Source organism: Malaclemys terrapin, chromosome 23 (assembly GCF_027887155.1).
Source record: "Malaclemys terrapin pileata isolate rMalTer1 chromosome 23, rMalTer1.hap1, whole genome shotgun sequence".
NCBI lineage: Eukaryota > Metazoa > Chordata > Testudines > Emydidae > Malaclemys > Malaclemys terrapin.
Window position 1 is genome coordinate 12,273,489 of NC_071527.1, and position 20,041 is coordinate 12,293,529.

Here is a 20,041-nt window from a genome sequence, read left to right on the forward strand (position 1 = left end):
TGAAAAATGCTGCCCAGTACAACAGTGATGAAATCTCTTACATTTCTGAAGGCACATGTTTCGCAAGATATCTTTCTGCTGTTTAACATCACTGTTATACCTCTGCAGAATAGGAAGATGCTATCCCCAAGAACCATCAAGGAACCAAGCTCTGAGATGAATAATTCCCAGGTTGGGATGAAGAGTCCAACAGGAATCCTGAGACAGCAAGTGGGGAGATGCCAGACAACAAAGACGAATCAGCTAAGGGTACCACGCTTGACTTGGTCACTGTGGGATAACTAAAATGGCCCTGAGTTTGTCTTGTCTGATCTTGTTCAACACTCTCAAGATCAAAGCTGTGGAAGGATATGCATGGAGAGGGGGCCTTTTTTCCAAGGAATGAGGAAAGGAGTCCACCCTCCTCTTGAGCAGAATTTCTTGTACTTCCTGTTGGTGGTGGCAGTAAACAAGTCCACCTCTGGAAACTCCAGGGTCAGAAAAATGCAATTGTGGATCCATAAGTCCAGCTCCCAATTGTTATCTAGGGAGAAGTGACAGCTGAGATTGTCAGCCATCATGTTTTATATACCTGGAAGTTGAGACTGAAATAAGGACGTGATTGGTTATTACATCAGTTCTATAGCTCTATTGCTTCAGCATGGGGGGTGGGGAAGTGGGGGAGATCTTGCACCCCTTTCCTCCTGACAACTGATGTAGAACATGCAGGCTATGCTGTCTGTCAAGACTTTGATGGATTTGCCTTTGATTAATGGAATGAAATAGTTACAGGCATTTTTGACTGCCCTCAGCTCCAGGTTGATGTGTAGAAGAGACACTTGGGTAGACAATTTGCCCTGAATGGTGAGCGTCCCCAAGTGTGCCCCTGCACTCCACCATGGCTGCATCTAATGTTACGGTGATATGAGGCTGGATTAAAGGAACACCTGCACAAACATCGGATGGGTCCTTCCACCAACTGAGTAAGTCCAGTACTCAGTGAGGGAAAGACACTAAATTGTGCTTCTTCAGGCTATAAATCATTCTGACCCATCCCTGGACACAGCAAAGATGTAACCTGGCATGTCATGTTACAAAGGTACAAGCTGCATGCGTTCTGGCAGTTGGAAGCAACGGTCTTCCCAGTGGTCACCATGAGAAAGGCATGAGGCTCTTGAAAACCGTTAATTGGTGGCCCAAAGATTCTAATATAGCCACTGAGGAAAGCCATTAAGCACAGAAGATGGCATCCAATGCTGCTCAGACCAATGAGAAGGGACATAGATTTGTCTTGCCCCTAGATCCTCTCTTTCCATAAAGGTGTCAGGGAAGATGTCCCTATGCTGACAGGTCCTTGCACAAAGATTTGGGAATCTGAAGAGAGGTCCTCATTATTGTCTACAGGATGAGCTCTGCCTAGCTCAGAAAGTACTGGAGGAGCAGGTGGCACCAGGGAAAGATCTAATCTTGGTGACCCGGTTGATATCAGTATCAACAGGTACTCCCCACTGAGAGGGGAGACTTCGGCTCTTCTGAGACAAACAAGTCTCTTGAATACCTAAATTCTTGTGGTATCAGGATTTGTGCTGAGAATGAGGGATGTTCCACAATCTGTACCAGGTTGAGACTTGCTTTGATGGGTCCTGTCTAGCAGAAGTCATTGATACCAAAGATGACGACTCCTTTGGACGCACCAAGGGACCCTGGATCACTTGTCTAGAAACCAAAAGGCAGCACAGGATGGCCTGTCGGTACAGCGCTTCTGGAAGCAGAGAATTTATTGTCTCTCCTAATGCGTTCATGCTTAGGTGGTACTGAGTATAGCTTTGATACCAAGGTATGGTTGTTACTGTGGCTTTTTGAAGGGCTCTGAGTCTTAGAAGACTTCCCAGTATTACAGGAACCTGGAGCCTCAGCAGTCCGGGACTTGAGGTCTCTGACAGAGTCAATTTCTGAAGACACTGGGGCTTTTTTGAAATAGGCTCTTCGTGAGGAGAACTAGAACTCCTCTTTTTAAGTGTCTATTTGGTACCCTCCAACATCTTTCCCTGAAAAGGTGGGGGGAAATCTGGTGCAGAAGCTGATGAGGCACTACGCTCAAAGGCTGATGTACAGGGGAGTACTGAAAAAAGCTCGCCTCAAATGAAGCAAAGAAATTATAAAATACAACTTGTAGAAGTGAATAATTACACGAAATTAAAAATTAGATGATCCTAAAGCAAGCTTAGGGCAACGCTAGAAGCAGGCATGCTAGACACTCTCTCAGGCTGAGAGAGGTTTGCCACACAGCTCTACTCATAGTTGGGACAGGGAACTTGGATGTCTGGAGTTCATGCATGGGCTTAACAGGCACTGCTGCTGAAAACCTCCAATCAAAGATGAAAGGGGTGCAAGCACACCTGAAGTGGAGTGCCTATAGGGACACTACTCGAAGAAGGAAAAATAAAAAGTTACCAGTTCAGTCTGTTCAAGCTGGTATAGCAACTACAGTTCATGTTAACACTGCAATGTGGAAGATTTGTTTTTGAAAATTTAGTGTACCATTCTGGTATATTTCTGTACTTCAATTTATTTTACTTTCAAGTTCAGGGTATAGGTTATGCTAGACCAATATGAAAAAGTTTCAGGTACGAGTTCAAAACAGAAAAGCACTCTAACAAAGCAGTTTCTTTACCTGCAGTTTCCGTGCCATAGCTACCACCTCATGATCAGCAGGGTTGTATTTGTAACAATTGGAAAACATCAATCGGACATCTGCTGCAAATTCCTGAGCATCTCTGTATTCCCGGTTCTCCAGTTTAGACTAGAAGGGAAAACAAAACTCCACTATCAACAGAGCAAGCAAAACAAGTTACTGAATGGACAAGAAATATCTTGGATCTATGGCATCCATAGAGTTCTGGGCTTCCACCTAATCTTCATCTCTATCTAACCTTTGCCAAATGGAGCACTGCTTTGGAAACTTGCCAGAAACCCGAGATCTGCATTGGATTTACATAAAATGGAGCAGATTACAGCCATCCTGAACTATAACATGGAGGTGCATCCAAAAGACGACTACAGAAATAGCATACAATGCAGCTAAACTGCTGAGACCAAAATGGAACATTGTATGCTGGAGCTGGTATTCCTTCATAGAACATCCCTCTATTATAATGGGCAGCTGCAAGCTACATGGGAGAACACGACTGCCCACATGTGGCAGACACATTCACTGACTACCAATTCAAAGGACAGTACGAAGGAACTAATCCACTAGATTACTGGTCCCCATACCCATGAACATCATTACCAATCACAGTGCAAGGTTTTGTTTGAACAACAATGCGCTAAAACTTTACACACACACAACTGAAATTATTTTTTAAACAAACAAGTTTTTAATCTTTGTATCACTTTCTTATAAGAGAAATCCCAAACTGTCAGTAGCAGTTAAAGACATCCCGCAAGTCGGGTCAGTCCAGCATAGCAGTGACAGTTCGAGGAATTAGAAATTGGGACCACAGGATAATCCCTCCTTCAGGTCAGCAGGAACTTGGAAGCATTCAAGAAGGCAACATGCTTGGCATTTTTCTGTCAGACACAGGGAACCACATCCAACTGGCTGTGGCAATGTAGGATTTTTGAGAGTAGTGTGGGAACAAATCCCCCAAGGATCTACGGATGAATCTTATCCCCACCCCCGGGGAAGAGATAGAGCTTGATTAAAGAAACAAAGCAGTTGAACTGTGCAGGCTTAGTCAGTCCAGAGTGAGACCGTCAGGCATTACAAAAACACAAGCCTTAAAATAAACTCCCTGCACAGCAACCTCATTTTATTATGAAGTGAATGTAGTGGTGTGAAGCCCTGATGTGTGCAGATCTCAATTTATCGACAGTTGTCCACACCATCTCATTATATACCTCAATTTTTGTCTGAAGGAGCCAGAGGTGAGGATAGTTCTGTCTCCATGGCTCATTCAATCCTTTGCCTCTCTGCTGTGCCTGCCAACAACAAGGCCAAAAGTGATGGTGTTTTTTTGAGAGGTGGACACCTGACCATCAGCAACTGGAACAAGACCCACCAATGCATTTCATATAAACATAAAACAGTTGTCATGGGCAATGATTTTTGCTCACAACCAACTTGAACTAAATTTCAACCAGTGACCTGGAATAAAGAACTTTGTTATCCCATTACCAATGCTTCAGCCATCCAGATCCTCTCTGTACTTGTGGTTTTTCAGAATTTCCTAGCTGTTTTTTTTTTTTTTTTGTTAGATTTGGAGAATACTACAGAATGCGCAAAGTTATTATGCATATTCAGAAAAAGGGGCGATGGTACCAGCTCAATCTTCAGCACAGTTTTTAATTATTCAATTGAAGAAAAAACTATACTCCTTCATTCACTTCATTCTGGCAAAGTTCCTAGTGTAATCTCAATATGGGGATGGGGGAGAGAGAAATTTGTCTCTTTCTTCTGCTTAAAGTATTTTAAAAAAGAAACCTGGGTTGTGTGAATATTAAGGCTCAGAGTTGAATTGATACAACCAAAGAATTCTGCAGTTTAAAGCTATGTCCATGATGAGGTTATAAAATGACAATGCTCCATACAATGAATTGACATTTTCAGCAGAGATATGGACTGCTTTGCAATTACTTCTCTTGGATAAGTAACTCTCAAATACTCCATGAGAGGGAGCTAGCTGTGTCCTCACAGCAGAAGGCTTCAATTTAAATGCTCTGGAAACGTAGTCCTTTACATTAAGCAGAACATTTCCTTTAAAGGTGAATAGCCAATGTGGTGGTGGTTTTTCTTTTTTTTGTTTTTTAAAGAAAATTCCCCTACTACAGCAATCTGTACTGACTGATTGAGACCATGATCTTGGCTAAGGGTATTCAGTGTAGGCTGGCCATAGTAGAGGACATTTACTTTTAAAAAATGCACAGGCAATTTTTTTATTTTATTTTTTTAAGACCCATTCTGGAAAGGACTGTCTTCTTTTCAGGACCTGTCACTTAAAGAGTAGCACACTATGGACAGATGAGAGACTCCACCTACCAGAATTCTCAGGTTACACAGAATGAATGGTTAATTGATTTCAGACAGAGTCCCAGAGAAGAATCCTTTCTTTTGCAACACACATTTTTGGTGGCTATCTACAATACACCATGTTAAGCATGCAGCTGCACACGTACGCCCATATACATGAGTTGGCATGTAAAACAGACTGCATTTCCCCAGGGAAGTTATTCCTCCTGCAGTCAATTTTTTTTTATTTTTTATTTTTTTTTTGGCTATGTGAAACTGAGCTTACTTTGATTGTGCTCAGATCCATGGGATGTTTAATGATATCACAATAATCATGCAGTCCCAGTGCTTCCACGTCCACAGGTTTGTAGAAGGGCCATGCGTAGGCAGCATGCTTCTTGGCAAACATCTCTTTGATGATGCCACTGCAATACTTTAACTGCTCAGACACTTTGTTACTGTTACTCTTTTCTACCACATGCTGCTGAGAGTCCGGAACATCCTTCTTTGGAGGTTTCACTGGCCGGCTGCTTTCCCTTCGGGGGCCCATCTTGGCAGACTTGGGTTCAGTGGGCAGCGAGGAGGATTCGTGGATTGCATCTATTGTTGTTGGCGTTGTGGTGTCTGCTTTCCTCTTCACTCCTTTTTTTGTCTGTAAAACAACAAATACAACAGCATAATAATATTTTATTTAGTCTTGTGCTCTTTTGTTACTATTATATTCACAGGATCCACCTCTGGTTGTATATTAAAGTCTAACCACTAAGTACTCAGGGGAGACAGGACTAAAAAGTTAAAAAGCTTTCTATAAATACGCAGTTTGTACTGAGCCCTCTAGAAAATGTGTAACTAGAGATTATCTTTATTATATTAGCAAAGATCAAGAGGATGGTTAAATGAGTACACCTCTACCCCAAAATAACACTGTCCTCGGGAGCCAAAAAAATCTTACTGCGTTATAGGTGAAACCGCGTTATATCGAACTTTCTTTGATCCGCCGGAGCACGCAGCCCCGCCCCCCAGTACCGCTGCTTTACCGCGTTATATCCGAATTCGTGTTATATCGGGGTAGAGGTGTATTCAAAATCTTTTACTTAAGAACCATGTTAGGGTCAAGTAAACCTCTTAGGATTCATTTCTACAGCTTGTCCGGTGTTTACCGAAGCCCAGATCTTGGATTATTTTGGCTGAATTGCTTGATGGGATTTTCAGAAGTACCTAAGGCAATCAGGTGACTAACTCCCACTGAAGGGTCATATAACTTGGGTACCTAACTCTGTCAAGAACTTCTGTGGCTGTCAGGTGCCATTTACAAAAGTGCCATGTCTCAGGAGAAAAGAAGTGGCAATCTTACTGATGCAATGATATAAAAGGCATTGCTCAAAATAAGAAATATTAGTTAGCAGGATCTGATCTGCTGAAGATGTATGCCAAAATTTTCAAAAGCAACTAGTGATTCAGGTACTCAACTTGAGACACAATAAAGGAGCCCAATTTTATTGGGTGGGAACTCAGCTCTTTTTGAATAGTAAATTTAAAGAACGTTATGTTGCACATTCAAAAATTGAGGCACCCAAAATTACTAGTCACTTTTGGATAGCTTAACCACAGTGACACAGCTTTTCAAGCCAGATGGCTTTCTTTTCCTTGAAAAGCCTAAAAAAACCACACTATTAACCCCAGTACACAAGGCTGCTGGCTAAATGTTTAGTGGAAATTGTGATGGGCAAATACTGTTCTACTCAATGACTTTGCTACAGTCAACAATCTATGGAAAACAGATTCTACTTTTAATGGATAAGGACAAGTGAGGCAGGGTCTTAGTGGTTAGAGAAGAGGACTGGGAATCAGAACTCCTGGACCCTAATCATCAATCTATGATTCTGCCCTTGACCTGCTGTATGACCTTGGACAAGTAACTCAGGTGAGATTTTCAAAGACAAATGAGGAGTTAGGAGCCTAACTCTCCTAAGTGCTCTTTAAAATCCCACCCTTCACTTCTGTGTGTCTCAGTCCCATCCCTCCAATCAGTAAAAATCTGTAAAGCAATTTTAAACCCTAAGATAAAAGGGACTTCACAATGAATGTTTTAAAATAGTCATCCAATAAAATCTTCTCTCTTCTAGAGAGAAAATTGAACACAAACAATCCTGACTCACTAACTCCACAGAGTCCTTGTTTACTCACCTTCACAGGCTGTGCAGCTGTTGGGATAACAGGTGGGTGTGCCTGAATGGGCTGGGGAGCGGGGGTTGGGGGAACAGAAGGTGGGGGAGGAGGGGGAGGAGGTGCAGGTGGTTGAGGAGGCACCACGGTCATTACTGGCGGCTGGACAATAAGGTCAGGGGTCACAGAAGGAAAGGAATGAGTTGTTTGCACAGACTGAAGATTCTGTTGTGGGGCCTGCGTCTGAGCTGGGGATGATGCTTGAGTTACGTTTTGTACCGTAGATGCTCCTGGTTTGGGTGTAACTGTCAAAAAATGAAGGAATAAAGAAGGGCCACACTTAATGCTTCAAACGTACTCATTTTGATCAGGCAACAAATGCACATTTCATAATGGTCAGTATTATTTTTTAAATAGTGGTGCTTGAGTAACAATACTTTAGCGCATCCTTCCCCGAGTAATCAAATTCAGGACAGATACTAATCAAATTTTTCATGGTCCATTTTAAGTAGAATCAGGTCCAAAGACACACTGCCCTCAAAGGGGTCCCTATCAGAGCCGGGCGAGAGTCTATTCTCCTTCCCCTGCCTGCTTATGTTTTTCTTGCCATTCACATGGCTACAGTTCACAGTTACGAGGCTTGTGGTACCACGCGGATCAGAACTTCCTTCAGAAGCAGTCAATACCCATCAATGAACAACAGCTGTTGCTATTCAGTGGCAATAAGCAGTCACGTCAACACATCTGCAACAGTCTCAGAGAATGATCATCAATCTGCCAGCTAGCAGGAACTCCCATGAGGCAACTTTTAACATGAAATGCAACAAGAACCTCAGATACCTGTGCAAAAGCCAGATACCTGTGAACACAGGGTTTCCACATTAAAGGATGGGAAAGGCATTTTGAAAGTCATGCCCCTAAGTAATTGAGGAATTCCACCATATTTGGTGGCACCTTAAAGACTAAAAGATTTATCTGGGCATAAGCTTTCGTGGGTAAAAAACCCACTTCTTTTTGCACTTCTTACCCACGAAAGCTTATGCCCAAATAAATCTGTTAGTCTTTAAGGTGTCACTGGACTCCTTGTTGTTTTTGTGGATACACACTAACATGGTTACCCCTCTGATACTTGGTACCATACTTGGTGTTAACCAGAAGCACTGTCTCCTTTTGATAGTGTTTGCAGGGTGACGTTTGCCAGCACAATAATCTCATGCTAGGAGGCAGTACTTCTGAGAAAGACACCCACCCATTGCAGGCCAGCAGGCATTACAAGAGTACCCTCCTAGCAGACATCAGATATATTTCACTGTGTCTGTTAGCAACAGTTCTATTTTTATATATGCAAATTCCAGGAAAAGGAGCACCTATCATTCTAGAAAGGGACTTCCTGACATTTTAACTTGCATACTATTTGGAACATCCATTCGCCCAATCACTAACAAAAACTAATCATGAGCAAAAAAATGACTGATTTTTAGCTTGCAGAAATTTTAACTAGGCTAACAACCTGAAATTAAGAGATCACAGTGTAGGCCAGCAAATACAGTAGAACCTCAGAGTTATGAACACACCAGTCACCCATACACTCCATTTGGAACTGGAAGCACGCAATCAGGCAGTAGCAGAGACCAAAAAAAGAAAGGCAAATACAGTAAAGCACTGTGTTAAACAAACTACCAAAAAAAAGTTTAAAAAAAGATTTGACAAAGGTAAGGAAACTTTCTCTGCTTCTTTCATTTGAATTAAGATGGTTAAAAACAGCATTTTTCTTCTGCATAATAAAGTTTCAAAACTGTATTAACTCAATGCTCAGTTGTAAACGTTTGAAAGAACCACCATAATGCTTTGTTCAGCGTTCCGAATCACCTCTATTCCCGAGGTGTTCATAACTCTGAAGTTCTACCGTATCTATATTTTGGCTGCCATTTCCCAGTATGATGTCTCAAGTACAACCACCACTAACGCAACCATTCTTCTTATTGGATGCGGAGCTTGGCAAACCAATTTACAGGAGCCTCAGCACTGAAACGCAAAGCCCTCAGACTAAAAAGCTAGGAAAAGCAGTGGAAAGGCCGAAGGGTAGTACTCTGTATTGAAAATGCTGTTTCCCTAGGCTGAATCTCAGGAATCTTCTGAGTGTCGGGTGAATGGTAATATGAAAATAAGCGTTCTGGAGGTCGGGGGCCAAAAGCCAGTGTCCTGTCTCTAACCACAATAATTCTGACATTAGAGACACCACTTTGAAATGTTGTGTTCTCATAAATTTGTTGAGGTTTTTGTAAATCCAGAATGGGTTTCCACCTGCCAGTCTTTTTCGGAGTTAGAACGTAATGGGAATTAAAACCTCTCCCCGTGTTCTGATGGTACAGGTTCTTTGGCACCTAACTGAGCATCTCTTTGACCTGCATCTTGTAGTGCATGAATCCTTCCTGCAATCTGGATATGTTCAGTTAGCTGCTGGTGTCTGGGATAAGCCACAGCACAATTCTCACTGTTCTAAGTTTGTGATTATGAAGAATGGACTTTGTTTTATAAATTAACGTTTTTGGTTGAGATTAAAAAAATAAAGCTGTAACAGGACACTTTAGAGACCAACCTGTAGAATTCAGGTAGGGAGAGAGGCAGACTGTAAAAGAGGGAGAGAGGGGGGGAGGGGGAAAGTGTGTGTGTGTTCCACAGCATGAAGTTCTTCAGAGTGTAGATTGAGTCTTATATTACCAGAATCCCAAATGTAGCCAGCAGAAGTCTTGAAAGCATATATTCTTCTTCTAGAAGTGTCCCTGTGGGTGTTCCGCTTTAGGTGTCTTGATGCCATGTGCTTTTAATCAGAGATTTGTGGTAGCAGTGCCTGGTTGGGCCATGCACACGGTGTAGCCATCTCGCGCCCTGCCAAGCGGTTACATGGTGGTGTGCAGCCAACCCCCCAGTTCCTTCGCTACCATTTTTGGCTTGAGTCGGAGTGACCAGCAGCACCCTCTCTTACCTCAAATAAGCTTAATAGTTCATAGTTGTTCCTGATAATGTTAGCTTAGTTGTAGTTAGCTGCCCCATCCCCTTGCCCTTCATATTTAATATTTCACTTTTTCATTTTAAAAAAATTATATTTTTCACCTTTCCTCTTTTACCCCTGCCTCCCTTGTCAGGTACTCAGCTATTGCCTAAAAAAAAAAAAAAAAAAAAAAAAAAGGGGGGGGGGGGAAGAAACAGGGATAAACCCTGTTTTTCTTTCCAAGGACTTGTTCTCTCAAGCATGCCCAGCGCAGCTGGCTTTAAACACTGCCTGATTTGCAGACTTTCCATACTGGTCTCTAATGGCTACGCACAATGTCGCCCCTGCTTTGGCAAGACACACATTACCCAAAAGTGTCTGCACTGCAGAAAACTGACAGCCTGGACAAGGAAGGCCAGGGATCTCCAATTGAAGCTCCTTATGATGAAGAAATCCCTCAGACTGGCCTCTAACCCCGAGTCCAGGACGCTTCCTGGCCAACGGGCGGCAGCATCTGACGGGATCCGCTTCAACAGCGGCTGCTAAGGAGCCTGCTTCTAGAAAGGATACCAAAAAGCCCCACTCATCCCTACACCGAGAATTGCCTAAAAGAAAGTAATCTCCAAATGAAAAATCTGCCCCGGTACTGATGGCACCAAGAGTGCCGGACAGTGAGGCACCGGGAACGTCCGATACTGAGACTTTCTGAGGAGCTAAAGACCCTATGTGGGCAAGCTCTAATAGAGGTTCACACAGTAAAGTCAAGCCTCCCAGCTTGGCACCTATGCAACAGAAGAAAACCTCTGCACTGAGCAGTACAATGGCGCCACCTGCTGTACCTATGAAGCACAGCTCTGTCATCAGCACAGACAGCTTCAACTTATTCCTGGTCAGTGCACGTCCCTGGCACCGAGTGTCACAGTTCCGCAGCAATTGGGCATGTGGACCTGAAAGTGGCCTCAACACTTGAATCTCCTCTACTCGGTACGGACATTACCCCATCTAGACCAGGACCAAGCCTGTTAACCGCTCCCCGTGGATCAGCCCCTCCTATCTCCAGTGATGAGGAAGAAGAGGATGAGGCAGTAATATACACTTCATCACTAAACATCTACAGACATACAGGGCTGGTATGGTCAACCATGGGCACTGTCCCTATACCATTCCCACCAAACTGACTATACTGGGATCCACGGGTAACGTATAGGGCCCAAAACCTCAGGCCCCCTATCCCGTCTAGGTCCATAGTAGCATGGTCTTCTTTGCCAACTGTCCCAGCACCTTCAGAGACACAAGAGGAAGAGACCCAGGAGCCCGAGGACACAACTGAAGGTGACACTTTGCTGCCCACTCACATCTCATTCTTCTCTCCTCCTCCTCCCCTTCCCCCAAACTACAGGGGATGATTTAATATCTTTTCAAGACCTCTTCAAAAGCACAACTACCAGCTGGAGTTCTGGAGTCGATGGGGAGCGTGATCGGGGATCAATTTTATCGCGTCTTCACTACCCGATCCGGCGGGTAGTGAAGACCTGCCCTAAGTGGACAAAAGGGGGTGGAGACTGGCATTCTGTCAAAACCAGCACTGCCTGCTTCCCAGTTACTGAGAAGTCAAAAGCAAGTGATCTTGAAAGCTTATGGATCAATGTTCTCTAACAGATTAAGGCACAAGATGGGGTATTAGCTGGTGGCTGTTACAGACCACCAAATCACAATGGAGAACAGGATGGCTGTATCCTTAAAAGACCTACCTATAACTTGGGGAGGACTTCAATTTGAATGACACATGCTCGAGGGTCTCATGCTGCCAGTATTAAAACATCCTCAGAATTTTTAAAACTATAAATGACAATTTCCTAACTCAAAAAATGATGCATCCAATATGGGGGAAAATCTACAGTAGACCTCACCTTGACAAATGAAGAATTAGTCACAGAACTAAAATATTCAGAGATGCAAGTGATTATGATTTGATTGCATTTGTTAATAATGTCCAAGCCAGTAATATAGATAAGTAATGTTTTAAAAGGCTAATTTCACAAAGATGAAGATAACTCAGTCAAATCAATCGGAAGAAAGAATTTACACACAAAAATGTGAATGATAATTGGGAACTGTGTAAGAACTTTTAACTAAATGCTCAAAAAGTCACAACTGAGAAAGATGGTTAACAATTGAGAACACTGAATAAAAGACCAGCCAAGCTAAGGGGAAGTGAAAGCAACTATAAAAATAATTCTCACACACACACTCATTTTATATATATATATATATATATATATATATATATATATATATATATATATATATATATATATATATATATATATATATATATGAAAACAAATGAAAAGAGGGGAAGTTGATTGCAATATATATAAATTAGAAGGTAGAAAATATAGAAAATTGATAAGGGAAGCAAAAGTATACAGAGAAATCTATGGTCAGCAGAGTTAAGAATAATAAGTTTTTACATTATATTAAGAACAAAAGGAATCATAACAATGCTATTAGTCCATTACTTGATGGAAATGGTAGAGTTGTCAATAATAATATGGCAGAATCATAGATTCATAGAATATCAGGGTTGGAAGGGACCTCAGGAGGTCATGTAGTCCAACCCCCTGCTCAAAGCAGGACCAATCCCCAACTAAATCATCCCAGCCAGGGCTTGGTCAAGCCTGACTTTAAAAGCCTCTAAGGAAGGAGATTCCAACACCTCCCTAGGTAACCCATTCCCAGTGCTTCACCACCCTACTAGTGAAAAAGTTTTTCCTAAGATCCAACCTAAACCTCCCCCACTGTAATTTGAGACCATTACTCCTTGTTCTGTCATCTGGTACCACTGAGAACAGTCTCTAGATCCATCCTCTTTGGAACCCCCTTTCAGGTAGTTGAAGGCTGCTATCAAATCCCCCCTCATTCTTCTCTTCTGGAGACTAAAGAATCCCAGTTCCCTCAGCCACTTCTCATAAGTCATGTGCTCCAGCCTCCTAATCATTTTTGTTGCCCTTCGCTGGACTCTTTCCAATTTTTCCCACAGCCTTCTTGTAGAGTGGGGCCCAAAATTGGACACAGTATTCCAGATGAGGCCTCACCAGTGTCAAATAGAGGGGAGTGATCACGTCACTCGATCTGCTGGCAATGCCCCAACTTATACAGCCCAAAATGCCATTAGCCTTCTTGGCAATAAAGAGACACTGTTGACTCATATCCAGCTTCTCAGCCATTGTAACCCCTAGGTCCTTTTCTGCAGAACTGCTGCTTAGCCATTCAGTCCCTAGTCTGTAGCTGTGCATGGGATTCTTCCGTCCTAAGTGCAGGACTCTGCACTTGTCCTTGTTGAACCTCATCAAATTTCTTTTGGCCCAATCCTCTAAATTTGTCTAGGCCCCTCTGTATCCTATCCCTACCCTCCAATGTATCTACCACTCCTCCCAGTTTAGTGTCATCTGCAAACTTGCTGAGGGTGCAGTCCATACCATCCTCTAGATCATTAACGAAGATACTGAACAAAACCAGCCCCAGGACCGACCCTTGGGGCACTCCGATTGATACCGGCTGCCAACTAGACATGGAGCCATTGATCACTACACGTTGAGCCCGACGATCCAGCCAGCTTTCTATCCAACTTATAGTCCATTCATCCCAGCCATACTTCTTTAACTTGCTGGCAAGAATACCGTGTCATTTATTTCTGTTCTGCTTTTGGGAAAGAGCCAGATGAATTTACAACATAAGATGATGATGAAACACTTTCCATTCCAACATTAACCAAGAAGCACATTAAACAGCAGCTACTGAAGTCAGACGTTTTTAAAATCAGCAGCTCTGGGTAACTTGCCTCCAAGAGTTTTAAAAGAGCAAGCTGAGGAGCTTGCTGCACTCAACATGATTTTCAATAAGTCTTGGAATAGTGGAGAAGTTACAGAGGAAAGAAACCAAGCTACGGTTGTGCCAGTATCTAGAAAGGATACACAGGATGACTCAAGTAACTATAGGCCTCTCAGACTGACACTGAGCCTGGGCAAAATAATGGAGCAGCTGCTATGGGACTTGATTAATAAAGAATTAAAGGAGGGTAATGCCAATTAGATATGATTCATATAAAAAAGATCTGGTCAAACTAACTTGATTTTTTAAATTTAAAACTATGATATTATATTACCTCTGAATTTGGCACTGTTGCAACTGCTATTGGAATACTATATCCAGTTCTGGTGCCCACAATTCCAGGACGTTGAAAAAGTTGGAGAGGTTAAATAGGTAAAGGCTCAACAAGCTCAATTTATTTAACTCAGCCCTGGTCTACACTGGGTGTGGGGGGAAATCGATCTAAGTGAATAACGTAGCTGAAGCCAACATACTTAGATCTACCATTGGAACATCTTACCAAGGGCTGTTGTTGAGTCTCTCTGGAAATTTTTAAATCAAGGTTGGATTGGTCTTATTCAAATCTGAATTAATGTAGGGATGTCCTATGTCCTGCAATATACAGGAGGTCAGTCCTAGATCACAATGGTCCCTTCCAGCCTTAAGACTATGAATCTATGAACCAAGCTCCAAAAACCTAAATTATTAAAAATGTGTAGGCTTGACATGTAAGCACACAATACAAATATTGAACATAAGTTTACATGCATAGTTTTACTGATTGTAATTTTAAATATCCTTCAATGTGATGTAGTTCACCTTTAAATAAACAAAGTATAAAGCATTCAGGCTGAAAACCCCACCATGCAAAGATCCACACAAAGCCAATACATCAGTTTAGCCCTCAAAATAGAGTATGAGTGATAATTCAGTGGGGTACATGCCTTGCGTAAGCTGTCTACACAAAGCTGAATTTATCTTCAGTGAAGAGCATTTCATTTCAAAAGTAGCAAGCACACTTTTTCAAATGTTGGCAGATTATTACAAAATGCAATAAAAATATGTTGTATATACATAACCTTGGAAAACCCACCCAGTAGATGATCTAACAAAATTAAGAGGCATCCATATTGGTGACAGCTTTTAGGTGCAAAAACGACTTCAGTGCATTATTCTGCTTGTTGCTCCTGTTTTCAGATGCTTTTGCATTAGGAGCATGGTTACATCTAAACCTTAATATTCTTGAAGGGTTATGTAGGTGTCACCAAAACAAACATACAAGTAAGGTTAGACTTTTGAGAATCAGTTTCCCTTCAGTTACTAATTCTTTCCTAATTACAGTAGAACCTGCTATTTGCTATGATGACTTAATTAACCAAGTTTCAGAGTAGCAGCCGTGTTAGTCTGTATCCGCAAAAAGAACAGGAGTACTTGTGGCACCTTAGAGACTAACAAATTTATTAGAGCATAAGCTTTCGTGGACTACAGCCCACTTCTTCGGATGCATATGCATATTCCGAAGAAGTGGGCTGTAGTCCACGAAAGCTTATGCTCTAATAAATTTGTTAGTCTCTAAGGTGCCACAAGTACTCCTGTTCTTCTTTTTAATTAACCAAATTAGCTGTTACATGAAAACACAGTAAAGCTCAGGGAAATGGTATAATACAACATACTCTGCTTGTTTGACTACTGTAATTTACTTTTATGGGCCTTCACAATGTACTGATAGTATATTTAGTAAATATAATGAAGTGACAGTAATAAGATTTCACTCCTATAGTTCTCATCTTTTAAACTTCACTGAAAAGTAAGGAGAGAACCATTTACTTGTGCTAATTATAATGTGTACATATTAGTATGGTTCTACTGCATAAGCAGGATGCCCAAAGGCAAACATGGTCAAGGGAGTTCTAAAATGTGGCCCATATCTATTCGCTGTCAACAGCTCAGATATCCAATGTAGATAAGCAGCTGAAATTAAGATTAAGCACTGTATGTTGTGACTTGTAGTTTGACGATTACATGAGGGTGGCTGTTAATTTTTTGCTATTTTATTCAAATTGCATGGACCCTGCAACCAATGGGCACTAGAGGGTACCCCTGAACAAGAACAAGGACTGAACTCAAGAGTGGTCAGTAAAGTACTTTACCTGCTTCCTTCCTCCCACGTCCTCTTCCTTTTGCCTGGACTATTACAATTTCAGTTTCTTCCTCAGTCATTTCAGAGATTTTCTGCAGAAAAAGCTTTTCTAGAGCTTCTGCCATTAAGACTATGTCATCCCCTGGCTGGATTAACGATAGATAAAATAAATTAGGCCTGGCACACACTTTTGAAGCAAGGTTTGCATGAGATTGTAACCTAGAAAATTAATGCCACATTTAGGATTTCGCTCCGTCTTTTTCTCCCTTTAATATTGAGTTTAGTCATAACCAAGATTGAAAATGCAACAAAACCATTTCCGTACAGACATCATACATCTTTCACCCACCTATCCTATCCTGCACTCTAATACAGCGATCCCCAAACTTTGAGGATCACATCCCCCTTACCCCGTGTCTTCCTCCCACCCCCCAGTACCTCCCTGAACCGGGGCTGGGCTGGGGGCCAGCAACCAGGCCCACGGTCGGGTGTGGCTCCACTCCAGGGCTTGCCCCCAGCCTCAGCCTGGGAATGGAGCTGGGGCCACCGGCCAAGGCTGGGGATGAGGCCAGGCACACATGTGGGGCTGGGAACTGGGGATGTAGCTAGGGGGCGGGGCAGAGCAGAGCAGGGGACAGTTAGGGGCTGGATTGCACTCCCTCCCTGCCCCCGTGGGGGCTGGCCCAGGCCCCGCCCTGCCCCCCCAGGCAGTCATCCACACCCCTTAAGGGAGCTCGCCCCACACTTTGGGGACCTCTGCTCTAATACTTCTGGATCCCAACCAAGTGGTTCCTCTAATGTTTCTTTTTTAAATGCTTACATTAGGTGTAGTAGTAGTGGTATTTATATTATGATCGTATCCAAAGGCCTATGGCCCTACAACACTGGATGCTGAACAAACAGAAAAGAGAGATACATTCTCCTTGCACTGAAGGGCTTACGTTCTAAAGACAGCACAAACAGATGATGGGTAGAGAGATGTGAATACAACGTACAGACAAATGAGTATGGTGAAGAACAGCTTTGTTGCTGCACTGTAATTTGGTTTTTCAACTGGAAACAAAAGTAGGGAGTGGGAAAAGAAAGGAAGTGGAATAATCCCAGTTTGTCACCTGCTAGTGGTATGATCAGCAGGCTGCATTTTGTAGGCATCATGGCAGGTGTGTATTAAGGAGGGATCTGAAGGACAATATGGCAATGGCTCTTTGGATTTTATCAGGGAATTTTACCCACTCATAAGGGGAATTATGGGAGAAAGCATAGAGATGTTTAAGGAAGAAGCTGACTGGTGGGCAGCAAAGGCCAGGGAATTCTGGCAGGGAGAAAGAAAGGGTCATTATAAAAAAGGAAGCCAGTTGCGAAGCAGCTGAGTGGTGAACAATGGAGAGGCTAACAGAGGAAGTTTGACTGGCAGTTCACCTGGGGAGAGCCCACTGAGGATTTCATCTTGCAGACTTCTCTGAGTAGTTACTGCAACAGCTAAGGAAGCTCTTAGAAAGGAGGTAATATGGATGGTGAGTGATCAGCTGTTGTGACCTGCACAAGATGTGCCATGTTTATCTTTCTTCCACAGGACAGAAGCGACTTTGGCTGTACAAAGTGCAAGCTGGTCTCCATACTGAAAGAGAAGGTTCAATGACTGGAGAAACAAGTAACACTGCACAAGAGAAAACAAAGATTTCCTGGACAGAGGTCAGGATATGCTTCTGCGGGCACAACATTCTGAAGAATCAGAGCAGGCTCTGCAATGGGGACAGAGGGAAGGTGAAGAAAATTGGCAGCATGTGACCTCCAGAAGAAGAAAGAGGAGCATCCATGTACCAGCAATGCAGATACAGGTGAGCAACCGTTTTCATGTTCTCTCCACTGGTTCTAATGCAGAGAGTGGACTAGATGATACATCCAAGTGAAGGGAGCAGAAGGAGACTCCACAGATTAGAAGGCATGAGATGCACTGTCCTACGGATGGAGGTTCCACAACCACCACTCCCAAGAGAAGGAGGTGGGTGGTGGTGGTTGGGGACTTCCTCCTAAGGGGGACAGAGTCATCTATCTGCCGTCCCGACCGGGAAAACCAAAGAGTGTGCTGCTTCCCAGGAGCTAGGATTCACGATGTGACAGAGAGACTGCTGACACTCATCAAGCCCTCGGATCACTACCCCTTCCTGCTTCTCCACGTGGGCACCAATGATACTACCAAGAATGACCTTGAGCAGATCACTGCAGACTACATGGCTCTGAGAAGAAGCATAAAGGAATTTGAGATGCAAGTGGTGTTCTCGTCTATCCTCCCTGTGGAAGGGAAAGACCCATATAGAGATTGTTGAATTGTAGAAGTCAACGAACGGCTACGCAGGTGGTGTCAGAGAGAAGGCTTTCTTTGACTATGGGATGGTGTTCCAAGAAAAAGGATTGTTAGGTAGACACGGGTTCCACCTAATGAAGAGAGGGAACAGCATCTTCGCAAGCAGGCTGGCTAACCTAGTGAGGAGGGCTTTAAACTAGGTTCACCGGGGGAAGGAGACCAAAGCCCTGAGGTAAGTGGGGAAATAGGATACCGGGAGGAAGCACGAGCAGGAGAGTGCAAGAGGGGAGGACTCCTGCCTCAAACTGAGAAAGCAGGACAATCAGCGATTTATCATAAGTGCCTATACACAAATGCAAGAAACCTGGGAAACAAGCAGGGAGAACTGGAAGTCCTGGCACAGTCAAGGAACTATGATGTGATTGGAATAACAGAGACTTGGTGGGATAACTCACATGACTGGAGTACTGTCATGGATGGATATAAACTGTTCAGGAAGGACAGGCAGGGCAGAAAAGGTGGGAGAGTTGCATTGTATGTAAGAGAGCAGTATGACTGCTCAGAGCTCCAGTATGAAACTGCAGAAAAACCGGAGAGTCTCTGGATTAAGTTTAGAAGTGTGAGCAACAAGGGTGATGTCGTGAAGGTAATCTGCTATAGACCACCAGACCAGGGGGATGAGGTGGACGAGGCTTTCTTCCGGCAACTAACAGAAGTTACTAGATCACAGGCCCTGGTTCTCATGGGGGACTTCAATCACCCCGATATCTGCTGGGAGAGCAATACACCAGTGCACAGACAATCCAGGAAGCTTTTGGAAAGTGTAGGAGACAATTTCCTGGTGCAAGTATTGGAGGAACCAACTAGGGGCAGAGCTCTTCTTGACCTGCTGCTCACAAACAGGGAAGAATTTGTAGGGGAAGCAAAGTGGATGGGAACCTGGGAGGCAGTGACCATGAGATGGTCGAGTTCAGGATCCTGACACAAGGAAGGAAGAAGAACAGCAGAATAAGGACCCTGGACTTCAGAAAAGCAGACTGACTCCCTCAGGGAACTGATGGGCAGGATCCCCTGGGAGAACAACATGAGGAGGAAAGGAGTCCAGGAGAGCTGGCTGTATTTTAAAGAATCCTTATTGAGGTTGCAGGAACAAACCATCCCGATGTGTAGAAAGAACAGTAAATATGGCAGGCGACCAGCTTGGCTTAAAAGTGAAATCCTTGCTGATCTTAAACACAAAAAAGAAGCTTACAAGAAGTGGAAGATTGGACAAATGACCAGGGAGAAGTATAAAAATATTGCTCAGGCATGCAGGAGTGAAATCAGGAAGGCCAAATCACACTTGGAGTTGCAGCTAGCAAGAGATGTTAAGAATAACAAGAAGGGTTTCTACAGGTATGTTAGCAACAAGGTGGTGGTCAAGGAAAGTGTGGGCCCCTTACTGAATGGGGGAGGCAATCTAGTGACAGAGTATGTGGAAAAAGCTAACGTACTTAATGCTTTTTTGGTCTCCGTCTTCACAAACAAGGTCAGCTCCCAGACTGCTGCACTGGGCTGCACAGTATGGGGAGAAGG

The 20,041-nt window shown here is 43.2% G+C and overlaps 1 protein-coding gene across 8 annotated transcripts in view; it reads right to left on the minus strand.

The window, feature by feature from the left end:
- BRD4 (bromodomain containing 4) overlaps positions 1 to 20,041 on the minus strand; it is a 203,596-nt gene that overhangs the window by 71,027 nt on the left and 112,528 nt on the right. For 5 of the 8 annotated variants that reach the window (XM_054012978.1, XM_054012980.1, XM_054012979.1 and 2 more), the window contains 5 exons: positions 16,172 to 16,307; positions 7,178 to 7,461; positions 5,277 to 5,642; positions 3,883 to 3,963; positions 2,654 to 2,782 (listed from right to left, as the gene is read on the minus strand). In XM_054012978.1, coding sequence (XP_053868953.1) covers positions 2,654 to 2,782; positions 3,883 to 3,963; positions 5,277 to 5,642; positions 7,178 to 7,461; positions 16,172 to 16,307 — 996 coding nt within the window. The remainder of the gene's footprint in view (positions 1 to 2,653; positions 2,783 to 3,882; positions 3,964 to 5,276; positions 5,643 to 7,177; positions 7,462 to 16,171; positions 16,308 to 20,041) is intronic. The other 3 variants (XM_054012976.1, XM_054012977.1, XM_054012981.1) reach the window with 2 other exon arrangements.